Source organism: Protomyctophum bolini, assembly GCF_963924005.1.
Source record: "Protomyctophum bolini genome assembly, chromosome: 16".
Classification (NCBI taxonomy): Eukaryota; Metazoa; Chordata; class Actinopteri; order Myctophiformes; family Myctophidae; genus Protomyctophum; species Protomyctophum bolini.
In genome coordinates this window covers 26967311-26992629 of record NC_137877.1, presented here as the reverse complement: position 1 = coordinate 26992629, position 25319 = coordinate 26967311, and the positions used below count along the sequence as shown (strand labels likewise).

General features: G+C 45.3%; 1 protein-coding gene across 2 annotated transcripts in view; it reads right to left on the bottom strand.

Moving 5' to 3' along the window:
* Nucleotides 1-25319, bottom strand: part of fn1a (fibronectin 1a) — a 51642-nt gene that overhangs the window by 2383 nt on the left and 23940 nt on the right. Inside the window, exons 19-48 of one of the 2 annotated variants that reach the window (XM_080786300.1) lie at nt 22944-23222; nt 21545-21811; nt 20752-20846; nt 19915-20083; nt 18961-19047; nt 18529-18720; nt 17176-17466; nt 15990-16104; nt 15420-15496; nt 15096-15185; nt 13913-14179; nt 13043-13159; nt 12206-12370; nt 11828-11983; nt 11325-11438; nt 10611-10880; nt 9939-10150; nt 8467-8554; nt 8081-8263; nt 7542-7631; nt 7232-7423; nt 6032-6121; nt 4821-4926; nt 4164-4383; nt 3805-3984; nt 3105-3243; nt 2084-2251; nt 840-965; nt 526-632; nt 238-357 (exon numbers count right to left, since the gene is read on the bottom strand). In XM_080786300.1, the coding sequence (XP_080642426.1) occupies nt 238-357; nt 526-632; nt 840-965; nt 2084-2251; nt 3105-3243; nt 3805-3984; nt 4164-4383; nt 4821-4926; nt 6032-6121; nt 7232-7423; nt 7542-7631; nt 8081-8263; nt 8467-8554; nt 9939-10150; nt 10611-10880; nt 11325-11438; nt 11828-11983; nt 12206-12370; nt 13043-13159; nt 13913-14179; nt 15096-15185; nt 15420-15496; nt 15990-16104; nt 17176-17466; nt 18529-18720; nt 18961-19047; nt 19915-20083; nt 20752-20846; nt 21545-21811; nt 22944-23222 (4772 nt within the window). The remainder of the gene's footprint in view (nt 1-237; nt 358-525; nt 633-839; nt 966-2083; nt 2252-3104; nt 3244-3804; nt 3985-4163; nt 4384-4820; nt 4927-6031; nt 6122-7231; nt 7424-7541; nt 7632-8080; nt 8264-8466; nt 8555-9938; nt 10151-10610; nt 10881-11324; nt 11439-11827; nt 11984-12205; nt 12371-13042; nt 13160-13912; nt 14180-15095; nt 15186-15419; nt 15497-15989; nt 16105-17175; nt 17467-18528; nt 18721-18960; nt 19048-19914; nt 20084-20751; nt 20847-21544; nt 21812-22943; nt 23223-25319) is intronic. The other variant, XM_080786301.1, reaches the window with a different exon arrangement.

The following is a 25319-nucleotide window of genomic DNA, read 5'->3' as shown; positions in this document are numbered from 1 at the left end:
CAGAGTAAAATCTGCCATATCTGCTGGCACTCTAGCACCTTTATTTTGAAAGATGCTGGCGGCATCGAAATTGTAAGCAGTGAATACGTTTGGTATGATAGCAGAAATAGACATCCAGGGGGACGTACACTTTTATGTAAATTATATTGCCACAAGGTCTGCCAACAGTCTTTTGGTGATTAGGTCTAATACCCAGACAGGAACCATATCCTGTTGTACAATTAGGGAGTCACTGACCAGCTTGCGCAAGGCGTTCTCTCTGTAGACGTCGTAGACATCTGAGTGTACGGGTTGCAGGAGGTCAACGTCCACCTCGGTCGGTCCTCCCGGCCTCCTGCAGTTCTCACAACGCCAGCCCTGAAGCAGCGATGGAGAAGCGTTATTGTACGCACATGAACACACATGGACAAGCATGCGTGCCTACACACACACACACACACACACACACACACACACACACACACACACACACACACACACACACACACTCTCTCTCTCTCTCTCTCTCTCTCTCTCTCATCCCACCTGTTGCCCTCCATAGCAGGTGCAAGTACAGATGGCTCCCAGGTATTCTTTCTGCCACTGGTTTCCTATCTGGTACATCTTCCCATCATCATAACATGTCGATTCATCTGGAAGAAATGGAAATCAAAATCAACAAAAATACCATTACATATCATTTTTTTTAAACTGGGTTGCCGAGTTAATCATTTTGTGCTTCCGCATCAATTTGTACCTGTATGCCTTTACACACTCACAATTGTCAGACTAACATAATTGAACTTGAGAGTTTGCAGGTACATTTGTACGCTCTCTCAAGCATCGTGTCCGTTACTTACGCGGTTCACATTTGAACTCTCCCTTGCCGTTGCCCAGGCAGGTGCAGCTCATCATGTGGCCATTCTCGGCGTGGCGATCCCACTTCTCGCCGATGCGATAGTTTTTGCCGTTGTCATGACACCACTCTATGAGGGAGGAAGGAGAGGTGGGGTAGGAGGACAACACAGGGAGATAGAAACGGTGGAGCAGAGAAAGGAGAGGGGTTAATGATGGTGAGGGGGGGGGGGTCACATTATTCCTAATCCATTAATTAATAAGGTTCATACACAATCTGGAGTGTTCATTCAATTTGAGAGACAGTGCAATATGTTTTACTTGTGAAGGCAGGTTGTCACTTTGGATAGATTCATCTTGTGTATTAGGCACACACACACACACACACACACACACACACACACACTTGAACTCATGGCATTTGCACTGCGGCAAGTTGCTGTCTCAGTTTTTGGTATCATCAAGTTAAACACACTGACAGACAATACAATAACCAAGACTACAGCAATTTGCTAAGGTGCCATGTTTTTACTTTTTAGAAACACAGCAGATGGGGCTAGCATGGATAGAATGTAATATATATATATATATATATATATATATATATATATATATATACACGCACAGAGAGAATATGAAATGTATACAATTGCATAAACTGTATCGCATTTCAAGGCTATCCATGCAAGATTTTTCAACAATAAGTTCCGACCAAGTAATTTGAATGGACAAGAGGCTTTCCATGAGTGCTGTCATAGAGTATGACAGCAATGGGACTTTTAACTCTATATTTACTAGATGTTCTAACTAAATACATTTTTACTTACTTACCATAAATTACTTTTGAGAACATGCAGATAAATGACTAATTATAGTTATGACACAGCTGTACTGATTTAAAAAACAATAGCGCCCCCTGCTGTGTGATATTGCTTACATAGTGGTAGAATAGAACTTTATGTTCTATCATTTTGTATTACATTTATTATGAAGACCTTTATTTAACTGAGAAGATGGGCCAGCTTTTCTGAACTAACAAAAAACAAAAGTCGAATATGGCTGGCGAGAAAGCCGTTCCTCTGTCAGAGACGTTACGACATGCGTAAAAGAATATTCATACATATTCATTTCACACTCCATGTATTATAAAGTCCCATAAATTGAATAGAATCCATAAAGAGCTCTAATTCTATTGCACTTGGTCGGGTGTTTGCAAAGCATGCTGGGATGGGGTTAATAAGCCACTCACTGGATGAATCACATCTAAAATGGCCGCTGCCCAGTCCCAGGCAGCGACACCACAACTTGAAGCCGGTCTCGGACATACGCTCCCACTCAGAGCCCACCTCGTGGTAGGTGTGCGTGAACGTGTCGTAACACACGTCGCGGTTGGTGCCGATGGGGAGGTCACCTGGAACTATGAGGATGGAAGAGAAAGAAAAAGAACGATCAGATGGGTGTTGTTTTTCAGATCTACCGACGTATTTCTGCTAATGCTAATAGAAAAAGAACAAATTCATCCTTACTCGTTCAACAACTAGCAGTTTGATTAGAACTTTCGCCCCCAATGGCACAATTTCTACAAATACAGTTACTATATTCATTATTCATAACTACATTGACCAATTACTGTAATGCTTGTGCAGTATAGTAATGAATATTCATTAAAATACAAACAAATGTTACATTACACATAACAAAATACCATATTCCTGTATTTAAGCACAATTGTCCCAAATGAGACAATGTGCTCGCATGAAAAGTTGTATGCTCACAAATACATATTACTAGGACAGAATACTGTACCGGCATTGCCCACGGTTATGATACATATTACTAGGACAGAATACTGTACCGGCATTGCCCACGGTTATGATTTAAATACATATTACTAGGACAGAATACTGTACCGGCATTGCCCATGGTTATGAATGATTACATATTACTAGGACAGAATACTGTACCGGCATTGCCCACGGTTATGATTTAAATAAATATTACTAGGACAGAATACTGTACCGGCATTGCCCACGGTTATGATACATATTACTAGGACAGAATACTGTACCGGCATTGCCCACGGTTATGATTTAAATAAATATTACTAAGACAGAATACTGTACCGGCATTGCCCACGGTTATGATACATATTACTAGGACAGAATACTGTACCGGCATTGCCCACGGTTATGATACATATTACTAGGACAGAATACTGTACCGGCATTGCCCACGGTTATGATACATATTACTAGGACAGAATACTGTACCGGCATTGCCCACGGTTATGATTTCTTCCAGAACCTTCTCTTTAGCCTCGCCCCGCATGGCCTCCACTACGACGTTATAGGACGCCCCAGAGGTCAGGCCAATCAGTGTTGCACTGGTGGATGTTCCAGGAAGTGTCATCTACACGAGGGGGAGACAAAGAGATTAGTAAGCATGTGTGTGTGTGTGTGTGTGTGTGTGTGTGTGTGTGTGTGTGTGTGTGTGCGCGCGCGTGTGTGTGTGTGTGTCCGTGTGCAAAGTCTGTACTCCCAGTTGTGTGATTATGCACGTGTGCCTCATGAAAATTATATATTTGTCCAGCAGCTGTCCGAGAAGCTCACAATCTACCATGCGAGCTCGTAGAACGGCTGAGACGGTTGTACGAAAAAGTATGAAATAAGGATTTAAAGTTAATCAGACTAATTAGGGCAGTTTTGACGAAGGTGAGGACGCTATTTGGCTGGAATGAGATGATGTGTGATGTTGTATGATGATAAGAGCGCCCCTCACTTCACACGATTTTACATTGATAATCGATAGTTGCAGCCCTAGTGTAATACAAGTGTGCGTGTGTGTGTGTGTGTGTGTGTGTGTGTGTGTGTGTGTGTGTGTGTGTGTGTGTGTGTGTGTGTGTGTGTGTGTGTGCGTGTGTGCGTGCGTGTGTGTGTGCATCCGTGCGTGTGCATGTGTCTGTCCAAGTACCTGGAAGGTCTTCTCCTCCAGGTGTGTGATAGGGTTGCAGGACACCACATACTCGGTGCTGTGGGGGATGGGCTGCCAGGAGAGAGTGGTCAGAGTCTTTGCTTCCTGGGGCAACTCTGTCTCGTTGTCAGGGAAGCCAAACGCCAGACCCCCGAGGCCAGGCAGCCGACCCTCGTTCACCTGTCGGACCAAACAGACCAAAGATAAGAATCAGAATCAGCTTTATTGTCACACTTTTATCTTCTATACGTACTTTGCTCAGCCAATCAAATCATCACTATGTGGTGATCAGCCAGTCACAGGCTAATGAGGGGGGAGTAAGGAGATCAAGGCAGGAAAAGAAAGAAAGTCTCACTCACGCTGACGAAGGGTACTCTGTTTCCATCAGGGCCTGGCACAGGGATGTAGACCAGTGGTTGTCCAATCGTGGGTCTCTGTCCTTCCCTAGGTCCAGTACCAGGCACATTAAGGCCATTGTTAGGACCCAGATTCTGGTACTCTGTGTAGATGTGCTGGCCTTGCTGGCCCGGCTGGCTCTGGCCTCCGGTTCCAGCTAAGTGGACGTGGTTGGAGTTGAAACTGGGAAGCGAAAGAAACAGGACAATGTAAGGTTGAGAGAAAAGCAGAGAGAGAGAGAGAGAGAGGAGTGTAGATAAGACAGAAATGGTTGGGTTTTTTATTCAGCCACCAGGACGGGACGGGTTAAAGGAATACTTCCACCCCAAAATAACTTACTGACTCGTATAATCGTAAAATAATTATTAAAATGTATTTGGATATAGCTTTGACATTGTTTATGTTGAACTAATTTTTGGATTCTTCACTCATCGTTGAAGGAATGTGACAAAAACCCATGAATTCAAGATTTCACAGAGTGAGTAACTTAATAACTCACAATGGGGTGTGAAGTATTCATTTAAACCCTGATTTATACTCCATTGTACGATAAATGAAAATCCCAGTGAGCTTGTAGATCGGTTAGGTTGCACAAAAGAATATAACTAGTCTGTGCTTACCTCTTGTCGTTGAAGGTTTCTGGGACATCCAGGTGGGACAGGATTCCGGGTCTGTGCGGGACAGGCAGCTGGGGCAGCTCAGGGGTTAATACATCTGGAGTTGTCTCTGATTGGAGGAGAGACAAAAGGTGGGCGGGCTGTTAGGAGCAAGGCAGAGCAAAGCACTATGGAAGTACGGGGGGAGTCTTTTTTGCGGAGCCTGGGAGTCGATGGTCGCTGAGGGGGTGCTTGTTTTACAGGTTAGGGTTAGGGTTAGGTTTAGTTTTTGTGAGGTTATATAACCCCGCCCTACTAGTAGTAGCCGGCGCTGTAAAACAAGCGTCCCATCAGCGCCCATCGAAACCCAGGCTCCGCAAAAAAGGTAGTCCCATGGAAGTACATTGTCTTCCTTCTACGGAAGGCACTGGATCAGACTCAGACAGTTATAGCCTTTATTTAGCAGGGTGCAAGTAAAAAACAAGAGACGTTTCGATGTATCTATAACGTCTTCATCAGGTCAGACCTGTTATCGTTGTTATCGAAGCGTTGTCCTTTTTTACTTGCACCCTGCTAAATAAAGGCTTTAAATTAACTGTGCAAGTCTCTTTTTTCATGGTATGCTATAAAATAATTTATAATTTACTGATGTGAACGTTGAGCAGAAACTCAAAAGAGACATCTGTTGGAGCCATACTTGAGGTGTTATTTGTCCACAGACACTGTCATTTGCAATTTACTCCACTAGTTATTATGGTTCAGGATTGCTGTTAGACAGCTGATGTCTGGCCCGTGTTTATGGGCGTCTCATTCATTTTGTACCCCTGAACCACCAAAGTACAAGTGACCACCAATCAGTGTCAAGGGGTTCATTTAGGGAGTGCAGTTACAGATAGAAGCCAGCAGGGTGCAGCACAGCGCTAAAATTGCTAAACATTCTTCTGACTGCATTTACACAAGACTTCCAAATGTCATTTCTACCCAATGCATAAACTGAGAAGTGCATGCATTATTTGTTACATTGGATGAGTACTATGATTTAATTACTCTTCCTGTACATTTTGTCTGTTACTGTATGTTTGGTTAATTAACCAATTGTTAATTGTAAATACATTTTGTTTAACTATTAGAAACAATTTCTTTTGTTTTTGGCTTTTTAAATCCAAAAACATAATATGGCGATTTTATTCAATTGATAGACTGGCCTATTATATATCATTTGAACATGTACTTACGAGTTCTGGCCTTGCCCACCAGAGCTGTGCTCCTCAGTGCATTCTGCAGGGCAACGATCTTAATGACATACTCGGTTCCTGGTTTCAGACCTACAACCAAACAAACATATTTATTTACACATTAAATGAAGCCCAGCCGTTGCACAGGTCCCGACTTGGGAATTGAACCCAGTGCCTTGTGGCAATGTGGCTGCTGAATGACACCGCCTAACCACTTTACCCCCGGTGTCTCAATTTTGGGCATTTTCTATTTCTCAAAAAGTGTCACAAAATATGAAAATCTAGAAATCTATAAGCTCACAACGTGTCACATCGCATAAAAGATCAGCTATTTTCATTATTCTAAGTCAACAATGTGTTAAATAAAAATGTCTGTATATCAATACAAATACAAAATCACACCCGTGTGAACTGGTGCAACTCCCCTCCCCCCCTCTCTCTCTCATTCTCTCTCTCTCTCTCTCATTAGCAGGCAACATGCAGCACTATCTCTCTCTCTCTGTTTCTGGCACAACAGCTCCCCTACTGGTACTCATAGTCATACTGGTGCTCATAGTCACATAGGTTAACACGGACATTGCTGTTCCTTGGAGTGGTTGCACCACTCAATAATACAGAAAAATAAATAAAAATGCACTGCACAGTATTTGTGGGTGTGTCCCTCTTTATGAGCATATAGTGCACCCATGTGGGTGTGAAGGTGTTTACGTGGACCTCTCAGTACATGTGCATGTGTTTTTTAAGAGCCTGAGTGTACATAATATATCCAGACTTTTTTTCCATTGCAACTGCGGGAAGATGACTTCATGCCCAGCATGGTTGACTGGAAAATCCTGCAGCACTATTGTAGGACAGGAGAGAGGACTTCTACACTGGCTAATGGGGCAGTTAGAGGTTCAGTGTTTTGCTCAGGGAACAAGTCCTGGAGGAGGACCTTCCGATTCCCAGGCGGCCTGCCATCCCTTAACCCATTGAGACCTGAGACCAACCAGATTCTAAAAATGTCTTCTAAATCATGAAACTATTTCATGTTCAAGGACCCCAAAAAGTATATGTAATTGGCCACGACCCCATCTGAAAATGTTGTTTCAGGGACCCCCAGAAGCAAAACGTTTGCTGTGAAAGAAATATATATTTAAAGATTTGCACCACATTTTCACGACTTTGCCACACACGTGTCCATCTATAATCAACCCTCACCACTGACAACAGCGTAGCTCTGGCCTGCATGGGGCCTGGGGGTGAGCTCTCTGGGTATGCCTCGAGATTCCTCGTAGGTGACGTAGTAACCGGTGACCCCCGTGCTACGAGATGGCTCCCAGGTGAAGGCGATGCTGCTGGGGGTCAGGGAAGTGAAACGGATGTTGGTGGGTGGGATCACTGCTGGCTTGGCTGGAAGAGACGCATGACAGACGAGAAACGTTATACGTTTATGAACGTTTCCACTGCTTGTGGTCAGTGGCGAGTGAAGAATACTGTTGCAGTTGAGAGCACTGTGCGGAGGTGGTACCTGTGGTGGCCGTGAGGGTGAAGGGCGAACTGCGTCCGTTCCCATTTAGAGTGTAGATGTTGACTTTATAGGTGGTGCTTGGCTGCAGACCTGAACAAAAGACACAGACGCATTAGAGAGGGGCTAGCTGTGTGTGTGTGTGTGTGTGTGTGTGTGTGTGTGTGTGTGTGTGTGTGTGTGTGTGTGTGTGTGTGTGTGTGTGTTGTTTTCCTTTGTCTACGTAAGTACACATTTTCCAGCATTAGTGTGCATAAGAAAATACATTGTTATTCAGCCTTACCGACAAATCCAACCAACCAACTGGCTATTGTGCATGGCTCTCACAACCAGTTGGTGGACCTTAGGTTAGGAATGTAAATACAACGATGACGGCATCTGAAGGTAGTGCCATTTGCTACCTATTCCTGACAGCTAAATGAGTAGCCTATCAAACAATACGCATGCATATCAAGTCAAACAGCATGAAAGCCTAGACACGACTGTTGATACCCAGATAATAGTAAAATAGTACACAAGCAAATACAGTGACATGTGTATACCTGTAATAGTGAAAGAGCGCGTTTCCGGGCTGATGTTTCTCTGAATGGGGCTGAGGCCTGTAGACGTTGTGGGCGTGGCCTCAATCAGGAAGCCAGATATTGCCTCCGTCTTGGAGCGCCAGGTCAGAGTGATGGAGGAATCCTTAACGTCAGAGATGCGTACGCGACGAGGCGGGCTGATAGCTGTGGGTGGAAGAACAGAGGACAGGTTGAGTGAAAGAAAGAAGGAAAGAAAGAAAGGAAGAAAGAAAGAAAGAAAGAAAGAAAGAAAGAGGCAGACAAGTCACAGTGGCTTGTAGATCATCTGTATGTAATGGAAATCTCCTCACAGTCGCATGAAAACAGAAAGCACTGGCTACAATTATAGGTCGGCTGAAATGACATACTGTCCAGGGTGGTGACCTCTCCCTGGAGCGGCCTGCTGGTCAGCGAGTCCTTCAGGGCATACACATGAACCTCGTAGGTGGTGGCAACCTGGAAGAGAGTGAGAGAATCTTTAAATAGGACTTTCTACCTCCCCTGCAAAGTCTATTTTAACACTCAAACGATACATTGGCACTCATGATTTGTACAGAGTGGACACTACCGTAGTCGTGATTTGGGCAGTTGTGCTCTGTGTGTGTCTTTGATGCATAAACCATGTGAAGATGACAGGGCAAGGCGGTGGCCTGTGGCTTCATTGGGCGGAGAGACTGCTACGCGCACGCTCAATCGCACAAGCTCGCTCGCCATACTCGTAGGCCTCTTAAGTACTTCTGCCCCCATGTTCATGTGTACTTCTGTACACGTACACGTGTGAAGCCATGTCTGTCTCATTAAGGATGTCTCAAAGTGCATCTCCATTTCTGCATCTGACTGTGTATATTCACGTGTGTGTGTATATGTGTGAGCGTGCACGCGCGTGTGTGTGTGTGCATTAAAGCTGAGCTGTGCTATAAAATGGCAGTCTGAACCCGTCAGCAGGATAAATGCATCTGAGCATTATTCCAGATTCAAATATTTTTCCTATGACTAAATGGGGAGAAGTCTGGAGTCTGGGCCTGTGACATGTCGCCTCCTTACCTTGTGTGTGTGTGTGTGTGTGTGTGTGTGTGTGTGTGTGTGTGTGTGTGTGTGTGTGCACGCGCAAGTCTTATAGCATATGGACTTTAGTCTAGTATTAAGGGCATTTAACATGGCCTGTTCTTCACCTTTCCAGATCTGTCTTGTTAGGGTGGATATACAGTATGCGATTTATGACCAGGTTCAGCTCCAATTACACATGTCAGCACTCCATTTTCTTTTTACAGTATTCTTGCGACACAACTATTGCACTCTAGCTCCGATCCTTGGAAAGAGTTTTGGAGAATTCCATATGTTCTCTTTTCCCGCTGTTAAAACATATGATCTGGCAAAATGTTGAGAGTTTGAGAGACACACTGGTGTTGAAATATTTTAATACGGCTTGACTTACAGTAATGCTCAATTCTATTTGGTCAATTACGACATTCAAAGGTCTGTTATTTCTTGATAGCAGACCATTGCTATGAAGAGCTTGGCTTATGCGGTATCCAACATTTCGGCTAAGCAAATAAACACATGATGTCATTTTACAGTTAAACAATACACTAAAGAATGTTTTTGAAAGCGTTTGAGGTGAAAAAATAGGCAATGCAGTGTCAGAATCTTGATTCATATTGCATCAGCACGTCCAGAGTGGGCCGGCCACGTTGCGAAACACTCATTTTGTTGTTACAATTGTGTCAAATTATTGATTTCTTTAACACACACACACACACACACACACACACACACACACACACACACACACACACACACACACACACACACACACACACACACACACACACACACTAACCATGAGTCCTGGTACGAGGGCCTGTCTAGTGTCTGGGGCCAGGTTGAGCTCCTTTGTTGGACCTGTCTTGCTCTTGGGGTTCACCACCACGCGGTAACCCGTCAGCCCCGTCAGCCCCGTCAGTCGGTTGGCCTGGCCCGACACGGCCCAGCTGATGCTGAAGGAGGCGGGGCCAACCTGGGAGAACTGGAGGTTGATGGGGGGAGGGATGGCTAAGAGATGGAGAGAGAGAGGGATCTCGTGTTAGAGAGAGGGAGCGAAACATGTCGCAATCGGTTTGCTGTTTTGGTTTCCATTTGATTACACAATGTTTGTGTATGACGTAAATCGTTTGCCAGCCAAGTCTATGGACTTTAATGTTTGTTTAGGGCAGTTATGAGGTTAATCGTTTGCCTGCCAAATCTATGGAGTTTATTGTTTGTTTAGGGCAGTAAAACACGACGTAAGACGTCATATGGCCAATACAAATACATCTTGTGCCCCACACATTTATATAATGTTTCAAGGACCCCAGTTTGATATTAGTCCACAGACCCATTGGTTTTTCTGAGAACCCTATCTGCACCTCAAGAGTATTCACTCAAACCTTTAGCTGGGGACCCCCTGGAACCCCAGCAAGGACCCCAGAGCCACTGTCACGCAGTAGGTGTTGCATGTCCCTCTCCCAATTACCTGTGGCCTGGGTTCCCACCACCGGCGTGCTATCCGTGTGGTCGTGCACGGCGATGACCTTCACCGTGTATTCGGTTCCGGGTCGCAGGCCGTAGATGGTGGCCGACTCCGCGTCCCCTCGTGGGGAGGGAAGCAGCTCTCTCTCGCCCTCCTCTGGGCTGTAGTACAACACGCGGTACGCAGTCACCACTCCCTCCGGGCTGTCCCACGTGATCCTCAGCGAGGTGGAGTCGATGTCGGAGAAGGTCAGGTCCTTGGGCCGGTCTACAGCTGTATGGAGGGAGAGAGAGAGATCAAACAATACTATAAGACTACCCAAATCAACCAATATGATTAGACCATCAAATGATAGGATTTGATGATCAAGACAAAATATTATCCAAAACGTAACATTTACCATAAACCATGATTACACATCAACAAAATATTAGACTGGTGATTGGTGCTATTTGTTTCAAAAAGCCACTTATAACATGAATATAACAAAGAAATGTGACATAGCTCTGTTTACACAACGCTGTACCCCCTCCAACTGTACCTATTTTCAACCGCTTTCATTATATTTTCACACTTGCTTTGGCAATGTAAACATATGTTTTCTCATGCCAATAAAGCTCCTTTGAATTGAATTGAAATTAATTGAAGGGACCAGTGGAGCAGACCTGATGTACCAAGCATACTCATATTCTAATACTGTACATGTAAAACTCTTACTTGTCACAGCAGTCTCCACTAGCGGGGGGCTCTCTCCGTCCTGACCCAGAGCATACACACTCAGGATGTATTCCATAGTCGGCATCAGGCCTGAGAACGTTATCTCTGTCTGATCTGGAACCAGCAAGGAGGAAGAGAAACAGAGGGACCGAAAGAGAGTGAAAGAGAGGTTTAGAAAGAGTCACGCCGATCTACTGAACTAACTAACGCCAAATAGACGCCCCTCAAATAATCTTAAAAGGATTCTAGCCATTTTAAAATGTATTGTTACAAGTGTTTGAAACAGGAAGCAGAGGGCAGAATGACATGCAATGCATTTCTCTAGATCTGGACTCGAACCGGAGACGTTGGGATTATGTGGTCAACCCGCTATTCAGTCAGCGACCGGAATTACAAAAGCCAACTCATTTATGCATACTAGCACTGGTGTTTGTATATTTTTGAACGTGTGTGTGTGTGTGCCTGTGACTCCATGCTTGCCTGCATGGCCCATGCGTACATACCCGGAGCGACCACCTCGGAGAAGGAGGGTCCATCTCCATTCCTGGGGGCTCCTGTCACCCTGTAGCCCTGGATGGGCCCCTGGGCCGGTGTCCACCTCACAGTGATACTGCTGTCTTTCACTTCAGTCACCTGCATCTCAGTGGGAGAGTCGATGCCTGGGCGAGGAATGAAGATACAGGTGAGGTGGGTATTAAAGTGTGATGGCTTCGAAGGCTGAGAAATCCTTTGTACGCACGTGCAGCCATACATGTGTAAGTATATATTAGGGCTCAAAAAGGGATCCAAAAATCCCCATAATCGAGGAATATTCTAAACTCAAATATTAATTTACCAGCCCTAGTATACAGTATGTGTGTGTGACTGTGTGTGTATTCTACCTGTCTTGTGTGTGACGTAGATGGGAGTGCTGGATGCAGGGCTGTCTCCTCGGCCCGTCACCGCGTAGACGGTGACCGTGTAGTCGGTTCCAGGGTTCAGGTTGGTGATGGTGGCGGTGGACTGGGACCCAGGCACCGTGAACTCCTTGGGATTACTGTGACCTCCTAAACAATCAATGACACACAACAGACAGCAAATTAATCGGCCAGGCGTTTTGATAAGATTTTATTTTACGGACATTACAGAGTCATGAATGATGTGGGAATTAAGTCCATGGAATATTGTCACTCTGTGGCTTCTGACTACCTGCTTAAAGCCATATAATAGCGCCCATAGCCATTTCAGCACTGGTTCATACATACATTATCATCAGAATTCAGTAAAGAAAACTACTGTGATATTCCACTTTTAATTACTGCATGCATTCCCTGTTTGAAATGTAATAAAATGTATATTTACCCTATTAACCCTATTTTGAGTTAAACTGTACAAAAATAAAAAATAAAATACTGGTTACAAAATCTATCCCACCTTGTTTTTTTACCCATTCAGGACGGTCGGGAACCCCTTTTGGTGTTTTAAGCATTATGTTATACTATTGAAAAGAAAAATCGGGAAAATGTGGCGCAAATCTTTGAATACTGGTATATATTCTTTCAGAGCAAACGTTTTTAACTCAAATCTTTGCTTCTGTCATGGGGGGGTCCCTGAACAACATATTTTCAGATGGGGGTCGGGGGCTGGTTAACTGGTTACAAAATCTCTCCTACCTGTTTTTTTTTAACGACTAGAACCCTGTCCATGTGCAGTACTGCGTTTGGGAACCATGGACTTACCAGACTCTCCGTGGGTGATCCTGTAGTACCGCACGGTGACAGAGGGGGCGTCCCAGCGGATGGTGATGCTGGTGGGGGAGGAGTCTACCACCTCCAGGTCTGTGGGGGCGTCGGAGACTGGAGAGAGAAAGACAATGGAGAGACAGACGCTGATTAATCATATTCATGGCAATAATACACAATAATAACAGTTAACATGATCTCCAACTGTCTTTATTTGAATATACACACAGAGAACAATCCTGTATTCATTTAACCACAACGTTCATGTCCTACCCAGCGTAGGAAACTGAGTCACTCGCACGAGGCCCAAGACTTTTCCTGAGTTGAGTTACCGTATAATAGAGAGCATGTTTGAGAAGGCCGTTGTTTCCGTTTCAGTTTAATGCAATAAGATGTATTGCATTAAACTCAAATGGAAACAACCAGCAGTGGTGGAAATAGTACTCAAATACTACTGCAATGTAGAACTACATTGTTACAAGTAAAATTCGGGAATTAAAAGTTTACTTGAGTAAAAGTACAAAAGTATAGGTATCAAAATGTACTTAAAGTACCAAAAGTAGAAAGTTCTCACTATGCAGAATGTCTCATTTCAAGTTTTCAAATGTATAAAAAACATTTGAAGATAGCAGATCTACAAGACCACGGCTCTACCACACATATTGGTTAAAATACGATTTTATTCCCTAACAAAAAGTTGTGGATTGAAGTGAGTAAAGGCTCACTGATTCGATCCTCGCCCAAGTCTACGTGTCAAAGTGTCTCTGAGCAAGGCATTTAAAACACATTGGCTGCCACTAAAGACCTCCAGCACTATGTAGGTACATTTTATAGGCAGAAAAACAAACAAAAAACAGGAACACTTACTAGTCTTCTGTGTTCCACTGAGTGGAAGACTTTCCTGTATGCCGCTCACGGCATAGATGTTGACCAGGTAGTCCGTCTCGGGGGTGAGTCCCATCAGGGTGAAGTGGCTCCTGGAGGGGGGCAGCCTCTCTTCCTTGGCCCGCCCGCCGCTGGCCATCTGATAGCGGATGCGGTAGCCTGTGATCCGGGACTGAGGGGTGACCCAGTGGACCGTGAAGGAGTTGGTCAGGATGTCCGTGAAGCGCAGGCCATCCGGAGAGTCCAGGGCTGGGGGAGAGAGAGATGGGGAAGACATTAGTGAAAACTGGCAGCTGAAAAATAGTTTGGGTACTCTTTGTTTTGTATGTTTTGGTACAGAAATGTGCAGATTATTATTTTGATAGTTAATGTTCAGACTGATGCCATTTTCTTGGATTACTCGCGATCCTAGTTAACTGAGGCACTATACACTGTCTCTCTGCATCTGATGTATGTTTACCTTGCTTAAGTCGCACAGGTTAAGATCATCTGATAAATGCCTAAATAGTAAATTGTAGAGTTACAGTACAGTATTTTGAATGAATAATCAAACTCTCTAGATTAGTACACAGTAAAATCATCAGTGTTAATGTATCTACTTGTAACCAAGTCCAGAGTTAATGATTCTACTGTGTACTGTGCATCTTTTGTTTAAATATATATATATAATTTTTATCCAATGATTTTGTAACCCATTTTTCACCCCTGTGTCAATTATCTAATGTGATCCTGGGCTCTACACACCCTCCGCCAACCTGGGGAGAGCAACGGACTTGAACTCATGCTTCCTTTCATGAGTGTCCAAGTTGCTCCTTTACACCTGACAGGGGGGAGTTTCCCTGGTTGGACGTAGCGCGTGGAAGGAACACGTTATTCCAACCAGTTCCTTTCCCCTCCTTCAGGCGCCCCGGCTGTACTGTGCATCTGATGTCATTCATCTGACGGGGCGGCAGTGGATAAGGGGTAGAAAGAGTGGCCGGTAGAGCAGCCCGGCTGGGAACTGCAAGGTTCCCAGAGTTAGTGACGAAGTGTCCTTGAGCAAGACGCTGAACCCCTAATTGCTCCCGCTTTGCATGTTTTCCTCCGCCATCGGTGTGTGAATGTAAAGCACGCTTTGGATAAAAGCACTATATATATGCACCATTTACTAGTAAAGGGTACTCACTTGTTCTCTGCGTGCCAACTACTGGTGAGCTCTCCCTCTGTTCGTACACACACACTACGCTCACCAGATACTCTGTGTTAGGGAGCAAATCTGTGGGCAAGAGAATGAGAGACACGGATTAATCATGTGGTGTGTGTGTGTGTTTGCGTTTGTGTGTGTGTGTGTGTGTGTGTGTATGTGTGTGTGTATGTGTGTGTGTGTGTGTGTGTGTGTGTGTGTGTGTGTGTGTGTGTGTGTACGTGTGTGTTTGTGTGTGTGTGTGTGTGTGTGTGTGTGTGTGTGTGTGTGTGTGTGTGTGTGTGTGTGTGTGCATGCGTTGCATACTTCTCAGCACCACGCTGTCACTCCTGCCTCCAACACTCGTTTCTGTCGTTTCGTCGTCGTCATCAATAGGGTGGTATCTAATCAATGAACACAAAGAAATGAACCCACATTTCAAGATAATGTAGACGGAATACTGGAAAGCTCGCCTCAAAACACATGAATGATGAAGGGTGCATAGCCGAAACGCGTAAGCGTTCCTTTTTGGTGTGTGTCGGAAATGGAAATGTGAGTACCTTTTTGGATTTTTTAAAATTCCTATTTTATTATGTAACCTAAGTAAACTATGCCTAAACGGTTAAATCTAACCTTATTGCTAACTTTAACCTCAGTAAAACTGTGCCAAAACCTAACACTATTCCTAAACTTAACCCCAGTAAAACTATGCCTAACCATAAACTTATTTCGAACCTTATTCTCAGTAAAACAAACACAAGAATACAAGAACTGCCGCACCGAGCGGTTGACACCGGAGCGTGTTTTAAGGTGAGCATTCCGTATACCTGTAGACGTATTGTGAGTAATCCACACTGGCACGGCACCGCCACTTGAGAAATGTGGACAATGTTCTACCTGATCAGGAAGCTGTTGATGTCATCGATGTTGGGGACGCGAGGAGGGATCCAGGTGACCTCCATGTTGTCGGCTCCCACCAGGCCAAAGCCCAGACCTGTCGGGGCTGGCACAGCTGAAGAGACAAAGGACATCACACAATTAATGTATGAAATGTATTATTACACAGGTGTGCCACTGTCGCGCGCTGGTGTCACTGTGTGGCGCGCCTAAAATAGCTGGTCTACAAACTCACAACGTGTCACATCTTGTTTGTCATAGAGTGAGCGCATGTAAGCCTGACTGCACGTGAGCGGATCAATCGTAGGACATAGGGAGGAAGCGCTCTCGTTTTGGTTCACGTGGTAACATATTCCGTCCTCCATGGCCCAACTAACATGGGCGGTGCCATTGTCTGCTCGCAGAGGGCACGTGCTCCATTAGTGGGTGCACGTCACAAGCCTCGAGGCCTCACCATCAGCATGCCTGCTCGGATGTCGAGAGACCCAAAACGACTGGATTGTAAATCGCTTATGCCTGGCCTGACTGTGACGCACACAGAATTTGAAGAGGTTGAGATAAAGTGGTGCAAAGACAGAGAATACAAAATACAGGAAGGCAGTTAAACAGTAGATGTGATGAATGGAAGTTATTATGCATATTTGAAAGAGAAATTGATTCAGCGCACATCTCTTGAACTGTGTGTGACTGACTGTCTATGAGTCTTATATTGCCTGGAGTGTTCCATAATCCTCCATCAGCAGGTTTACAACATCTTGAAAGTGAAAAGAACAAAGAGCGCTCTGCGCTGGGGAGCTAAATGAGCCCCAGCGTGATCCCACATCGCAAAGTGAAACCACATGGTCCACGACAGACTAGACGGTACTGCCTGTAACGCAATTACATCAGGGAACCAAACACATGGGCTTTGAAGAGCCATGATGTGCTCCGCTCCAGAAGGATTTTACAGTGCACAAAACACACAGTGACTCTGTCAGTCTATATGCACATTTACGTGCATGTGTGTATTGTACATTTAACAGCTATGCTGAGGTTCCACGTTGTTCTACACTAGCGCAGAAACATGACACCTTATGAAAACACTGAACACAGTGGCGAGGTCTCTACGACTGTGTGTGTGTGTGTGTGTGTGTGTGTGTCTGTGTGTGTCTGTGTGTGTGTGTGTGTGCGTGTGTGCTCTCTCCACCTTGCGTCACTGTCTCACCGGTCTGCTGCGTGAGTGTGGTGGGCTCGCTCTCTCCGTTCTCCGTCACGGTGATGACGCTGATGTCGTAGTCGATGCCGGGCTCCAGGCCCATCACCGTGTAGTAGCCCGCCGTGGCCTCCACCGTGTCCTCGAAGATGGGCACGCTCTCGCCAGCGGCCATCACCGTCACGCGGTAGCCTGTGATGGTGGTGGTGTTGAGGGGCGTCCAGCTCAGGCCGATGGTGGTGTCGGTGACGTCCACAAAGCTGAGGTCAGTCAGCTGTGGGATCTCTGTGTGTGCGAGGAGAGGAGAGGAGAGGAGAGGAGAGGAGAGGAGAGGAGAGGAGAGGAGAGGAGAGGAGAGGAGAGGAGAGGAGAGGAGAGGAGAGGAGAGGAGAGGAAGGCAGCGGAGAGGAGCAGAGCGGAGGAGAGCAGAGAAGGCGAGCCAGTGGACACAGACAGACAGACAGACAGACAGACAGACAGACAGACAGACAGACAGACAGACAGACAGACAGACAGACAGACAGACAGACAGACAGACAGACAGACAGACAGACAGACAGACAGACAGGACAAAGGGACAGACACATATAGCGGCAGTGGTTAGTGATTAGCAGGTGTGTGATATGTATTTTGTCATATCACAGGTTGGTTTCTCCGATTTATATATAATTATTAATGTTTGTTTGTTTTGTTTTCTCATTCAATGAAAGGACGTCGTCCATTGAACGGTCAGTTCTTAATAATAATATACTCAGGAAACCAAGCTTCGGGGGAGCAAAATAGGTGTGCGGCTATTTTGCATTATAATGTTGGGTGTGTGAGAGGCTGTGGATTAGATCAGGGATACTGATGTCACAGCTAGTATCACTGGTGGATTGAAGGTTGTTTCGGAGGGTTGAGGAGACATTGCTGTGGCACAAGAGACTGTGATCTTATACCTCTCTAATGAACGTCCTTCAGACCACCACCATCAGACAAAACATACCTACAGTACCCACACAGATTCTTAGCTTTATATAGTTTTAAATAGAGCCAATTGCCAATGAAACATTTAGGGCTCTATTTTCGGCAGTGCTATACCCCTTATCCCTACATTTCTTTGCCTATTTTGAAAAACATTTTTGATCTACAATCCACAAGCTCACAACGTGTCAATGTAGATCGGCTAGTTGAACAATTTTAAACAATTGTAAAAAAGGCAAAGAAGTTTAGGGATAAGGGGTATAGCATGGCGAAAATAGGGGCCTTAGTTTATTGGGGTTTCCTAATGGATACGTTTATCTGTCAACAGTCTGTAAACAATACATCTACTCCATGTTATAACCTCTCTCTCTCTGTATGTCTCACCTGGCGTAATGGTAGATGACACAGGGACACTCTCCATGTCGTCTTTGACTGTCACCACACTGACGTTGTACTCCACTCCAGGGCTGAGGTTGTCCAAGGTGCAGGAGTTATGCCCCGCCTCCACAAACTCCTCCACACTGTTGCCTTGCTGCCCATTGGTGGGTGTGCATGTCACTCTGTAGCCAGTTATGTCTGAGAAAGAAAGAAAGAAGGAAAGAAAGAAAGAAAGAAAGAAAGAAACGTTATGTAATGTAACAAGAGTAAACAAGTGTACATTTTCAAATGTATGAATCATAATGTATCCAACTTTGGTGTGTTTCCTCTGAGTGTGTGTGTGTGTGTGTGTGTGTGTGTGTGTGTGTGTGTGTGTGTGTGTGTGTGTGTGTGTGCGTGCGTGCGTGTGTGTGTGTGTGTGCATGCATGTGTGCATACCTGGTGTCTTGGCTCCATTCCATTGGACAGTGAGTCCTCCAGTGTCTGGGTGAGACTCCAGATTGAGATCAGTGGGAGGGGAGAGGGCTGGAGAGAGAGGAGGGTTTAAGGTTAGGAGGAGGGCAGAGGGCAGAGAACGTAAAGAGATTTAAAGAAAGGAGAGAGAGGAGGGTTTAGGTTAGGAGGAGGGCAGAGGGGAGAGAATGTAAAGAGATTTAAAGAAAAACAAACGATGAAAATGATGAAGATGAGGTGAAATAAAAGGTGGAGAACAGGGGAGTCCTATTAATTTACGACTTCCAACTTAAAACCATTTCTTAATACGCACCTTAACCCTGGAGTCCCCATGTTGTGCCTAATACATCTTATTAGTAGTAAATTAAAGGATTCTTGACTAGGGAGTCATTTTCATTTATTTTTCGGTTTTCTTTTAGGTTTTATGACCTCAAACAAACCTCTTAACTCCATTGGACCATCAAACTGTCTGCTAAAACAGCTAACTCCATCACCTCTCCCCCTCTCATGCATGTAATTGACAACATATAAAGTCATAATACCAACTTTGATGAGGCACTATTGCTTTATTTAAAAAAAATATGCGGTTTTCCTCAATTCCTGACAAATATTTTTCATTTCCTGAGAAACGAACATTTTTACGTTACGTGGTTTCTACCTGACATAGAGATATCTACAAGCTCACAACATGCCACATCGTGACACGCTTTGAGCGTGTAGATCTCTGCTATTTTTTGCAACTTTTTGAGCGGTACCTAACCGCTCTAACGACTGGCCGCGTGTGCATGTCTGTCTGTCTGTCTGTTTGGAGTACGAACAGCTGCAATACCGCTGGGTGACCTAAAGTGGCACTGTTAGGGCCATTCGCGTTGTTCTTAAGTAAGGTTACGTATCATGTTGACAGAAGCCTGTCACATACTATATTGAGTTATTACTCACGTGTCACGACTCGCCGTGTGATCGGGGTGCCTTGCTCGTAGCCGTTGATGACCGGCTGGACGCTGTAGGTGTACTCCACCCCCGGAGTCAGACCGGAGACATAGATACTTCCTGAGTCAGAGGTCACGTCCCGGGGGGCCTCGCCGCCTTGGCTAGGATGTACTGTCAACTGGGGAAACACACGCACGCACGCGCACACACACACGCACACACACACACACACAGTACAAATGAGTACAACAGCGCTAGTACTGAAGAGGAATCCTTGCGCCCACAGACATGCACGCACACAAACAGACAGACACACACAGGAAGAAGACTGATATACACATACCCGTAGATGAGAGAGAGAGAAAGGGGGGGGGGGGGGGGGGGGGTTGCACACAAACAATCACAGTAGGGTCCAGGGGCTAAAGGTGAGAGAGGGGTCGGTGCTTTCCCAGGAACATGGGAGCCTCGGAGGACTCCTTCCAACCAATCACATTTATACATGCAGTTCCTGCTCCACTTCCTGTGTGGGCTCATTGTAAAAAAAAAGGGGGGCTTCTTTTATCCCGCCTTTCTGCTTGAGATTAACTCAAGATAGCAGTAAATTCACAAATTCAAAGGCACGCCATAATTATCTGAAGCTCTGAAACCATTTTTCAATGGTAAAGATGATGGCTTGCGTCTTCCTTTCTAGGACATAGGGCCGTTAAATATAAATAAATGTATATAAAACGTAATGTGAAGAAATGCATAGATAGATAGCAACCTTCGCAGAAAATGTGGTGCTGATGGGTCCAGTTTAGACCCGGTCACACAGTGCCATTACTATACGTATGTAACAACTCATACCTTGTATCCAATTCGGGGCACTGGAGTCCAGGAGATGACGATGGAGGTATCAGTCACATCAGTGCTGAAGCGAGGAGCGTTGCCCATGGGCGAGTCTGGAAAAGTGCACACACAGTCACAAGGTTAGCAGTCGCTTGACATAATGTGGCCGTCTCTACTTGATGACACATACAGTGGTAAGAATCAATAATTTTGTAACAGCGTTCATAGCAGACTGTAAGAAGCCATTCTTGCTGTCAAGCCGTGTCCCTAAAGCAACAGCATGGAGCTATGTGTAACTCCACTCATCCGGGCTGCCCTGGGTTCTGAAGCAAGCCAAGATATTCTCACAATCAGGTTGTACTATATAGGGCAAAATCTGACCAATGCGGCACTCGTTTGACACAATGGGAATCCTCTGCCCATGCCATTTGTCAACGTTCCCGGTAATCCCGTTCTCATTGAAATGTAATGGAAGGGCTGTTCTTCTCACACCTTTGCTGCGTGTCACTCTCCATCTCTCTCCCCCCATTTCCTGGCAGCTTACTCTATCAAAAATAAAGGCAGAAAAAGCCCCAAAAATAACGGAGGGAAAATAAATTGTAAATCCTGTCGCATCTAACGGGTGCCGTATAGTCAAATCCTGTCCCAACTCACGTTGAACAAGCACACTCTGTGAGGTAACACTTACTGTGTTCATGTGTGTGTGTGTGTGTGTGTGTGTGTGTGTGTGTGTGTGTGTGTGTGTGTGTGTGTGTGTGTGTGTGTGTGCGTGCGTGCGTGCGACTGCGTGGGTGAGCCCATCAACACTCACTGGTGGTGAACACGGCGGTCTCTCCCTCGCTGAGCGTGTTGTCCTGCTCGGCGTGCAGCGTAGCGGAGTAGGTGGTGTCGGGCCTCAGGTTCAGGAGGGTGTACTGGGAGAGGCGCGCGGGCAGCCGCAGCTGCTTGGGGCTGCTGGAGCCCTCCACGGTGAGGAACAGGCGGTAGCCGCTGATCTTGGCGCGCGGGACGAACCACAGCATCACGGCGCTGTCCTCCGTCACGTTGGCGAAGTGGATGTCCGTGGGAGCGTCGGGCTCTGGAAGGAGAGAGAAAATGTTGACGGTCCTATTTAGCAGTGGTAGAAAAAAGTACGGTACTCAGATGTTACTTACTTACTCAAATTAATATATTTGAGTAATATTGTTAATAATATTGTTATATTCTTTTAGATTTTTTTTTGTCTCCTCCGTCCTCCTGCTGTACTAGGCGCTTCTTTTCCAAAACAATTATTCAAAATATGTGAAAACAGTAGATGAAAAAACACGGCCCCCTCACGTAATTAGATGGACAATATCAGTCACCAGAAAAAGGTTGGGTGTTTTTCGATTAATCTATCATGGTTAAAATGAGTTTGAAGTTACAATGGATTTGTATAGGAAGGAGGCGAGGCAGCTAAAATGAATATCAAATAACTAAATACTGAATCGAGCGATTCAGTACGATGAAAGTGAAACATCCCTTTAAACGGTTGTCCGTGGCCTAATGCATATCAAACAAAAAGGTGAAATGTGAGTCATGGCTAAAAGAACATGATCACAGATACAAGCAGACTAAATGAGTTGTCTCAGCAGGGTGGCTAGCGTCTCCCTTAGGGATAGGGTAAGACGCTCAGTCATCCACGAGATACTTGAAATAGAGCTGCTTCTCCTGTGTGTGGAACGGAGCCAGTTGAAGTGGTTCGGGCAAATAACGGATGCCTCCCTAGGGAGGTTTTCCAGGCACGCCCCGGCTGGGAAGAACCACAGGGCAGACCAAGGACCAGGTCGAGCATTATATCTCCATACTGGCCTTGAAATGCCTTGACATTCCCCAATTAGAGTTGATTAATGTTACCAGGGGAAAAGGGGAGTCTGGGATTCTCTGCTGGAACTGATACCTCCGCAACCCCAACTCCAGATAAGCGGACCAAGATGGATGGATGGATGGAATCACTGTAAAGGAGCTTGCACACTGCTGCGTTCTCCGGATTAGGCCCAGTGACCAGTGCGTTTTTTGGAAAAACGGCAAAAAAAAAGAAATTCCCTCCGATATTCAGGTCCGAAAACGCAGCAGTGTGCATGCCAGCGACCCTAAGAGTAATTATTTTGTGTGGGTCAGTGTCTGACGGGGGCGTATGCATGTACTCATGTGAACTGCCGTGTATGCTCTATTTGCATGAGTCAACTCACTGGTAGCGTGCTCCCCGACCAGTGGCACACTCTCCTCTCCGTCGTGGATCCTGTAGATGTTAAAGCGGTACACGGTTCCGGGCTCCAGATGAGACACTTCGACGTAGGAGTTCTGAACGATGGGCAACGTCATCTCCGTCTGGGGCGCTCCGCTCTCGTCCACGGGTACCACCGTCACTCGGTAGCCCGACATGTCGTTTTCCGGCCCCGACCAGGTCACCGCGATCTTGCCGTCGGACACCTCGTAAAACTGCAGGTCTGTGGGGGCGACGACTTCCTCTGTGGACGTAAAACAGTCACATCACTCAGTCACCATCATCAGACACTCTGCTGTAAGTGTAAACGGATAGCCATGCAAGTGGGTGCGCCAAAAGCTCTTCACTCGTTCAGATCGCGGTTCTCTTTTTGAGTGTCTCAGGGCACAGACAGACCACCTCCTAATTTGACTCACGGTCATGGATCTGTCATTAGGCCTTAACATAAAACCATACTTGGGATATGAATGTTTTTCGCAGCATAGCAACTAAAATGCAACCCAAAATTACTTGGCAAAATGGCAAGTATTGGCATGACTGGCTGAAAACATGAGTAATAGACAAACGAACCCATTCATTCAGCATGGAGAAAAAAACAGGAGATGGACAGAGTAACAACATACACTCACACAAAAAACTTAGATGATACAGACATTTGGTTGGAGAGGAGAGGGTAAAAAAAAGTTCTGTTTAAAAAGGTGAGGTAAAAAAGTGAAAAACCACCTGAATAAACGGAGTTGTCTGAACCATGGCATATAGCTATTAGCTCGAGAATAGATCAACCCATTCCAAACCATAGTATGAGTCACACAGACAGCTGCTATATGCAGACAGAACAAGGTTAAAATAACATGACATCATAGCACTCAACAACCCAGAGGGAGAGAGAGAGAGATGAGAGAGAGAAGAAAAGCGGGAGTAACACACAGACAGATAAAAAAGGTAAGTCAGACAGATTTAAGAGGGAGACGAAGCGAGGTCATCATAACATGTTATGATGCCACTCAGCTGTCCACAAAGACGGAGTGACGGAGTCAAATCCGTGAAGGGTTAAAAGAAAAAGAAGACGTGTACAAATTTAACACAAAGCTCATGGCCATCATCTACCACGGGAGACAGACAGAGAGATGGGCTGAGGTAATAACTTAGCAGAGGTATATGTTTAGACAGAGATGACTCACAACAGTGCTTTGAAATACAGGCCAGGCAAAACCTTGACAAACTAACGGAATGGCTCCTTAGGCTAGAGGAACAGTCAGATTTGACAGTTACACTTTGCCAAATATAATATTGTTGCTGTCAGGCAGAACCCTACAACTCCGTATTTTATAGTTTTATGTTTCTTTGTCAATTAGTACCCTACTTCATCGTACAAGAGAAGAGTATCACACAAGTAGTGATAATAACCGATGTATGCTGAAAAGTAACATTTTGGGATTTGTGCTCAAATGTCAATAAAATGTATATAGAACAGTGTATTATATACGGTAGCTGTTGCAGACTACAGACTGATTGTTTAATTGTTTAATTGAATCGATATTACATAAGATATTCTCGTGATTAGTGTTGGGAGTAACGCGTTACGAGTAACGCCATTGCTGTACTTGGATTAGTGATGTTCAATTGTTTGACTGTCGCTCTTGACTGGAAAAACCCACAAAAACAGTCAATCTAACTAAATTATTTTATTGATTTAAACACATTTTTGGAACAAAATGCCTCAAATCATCCAATTGCCATCCATCTAAGGATGCCACAACCTGACCTGCCCTGGTGGAGACCTGTGCCCCAAGGGGAACTTTTTCTAGTTAGTAATGTTTTGTGTCGATTTGTTCATATACAAAAGAAAGACAAAAAAACAACTGTATAATCAGTAAGAAAATAATGGAAAGTTACCGTCCCACACAGTAGGGAGTGGGGACAGAAAGACATGGGGAGTGGGGACAGAAAGACATGGGGAGTGGGGACAGAAAGACATGGGGAGTGGGGACAGAAAGACATGGGGAGTGGGGACAGAAAGACATGGGGAGTGGGGACAGAAAGACATGGGGAGTAGGGACAGAAAGACATGGGGAGTGGGGACAGAAAGACATGGGGAGTAGGGACAGAGTTGGTGAGAGTGAGACTCAGAGGGTAAGTGAGGATAAGCAGGCAGGAGGTAAAGAAGAGCTGGGAGAACTTGGAAGCGTTTGGAATGGAGGGGTGGGCTGACGATCAACTCTTTCTTTGGCCTAACCTTCCTCTCTCACTCCGTTTGTCAAACGGTAAATCATCCGCTACAGTCATGAGACAGCAGGAGAACACTTGGTAGTCTGTCCAAAGACGGCCGCGGGCACACACA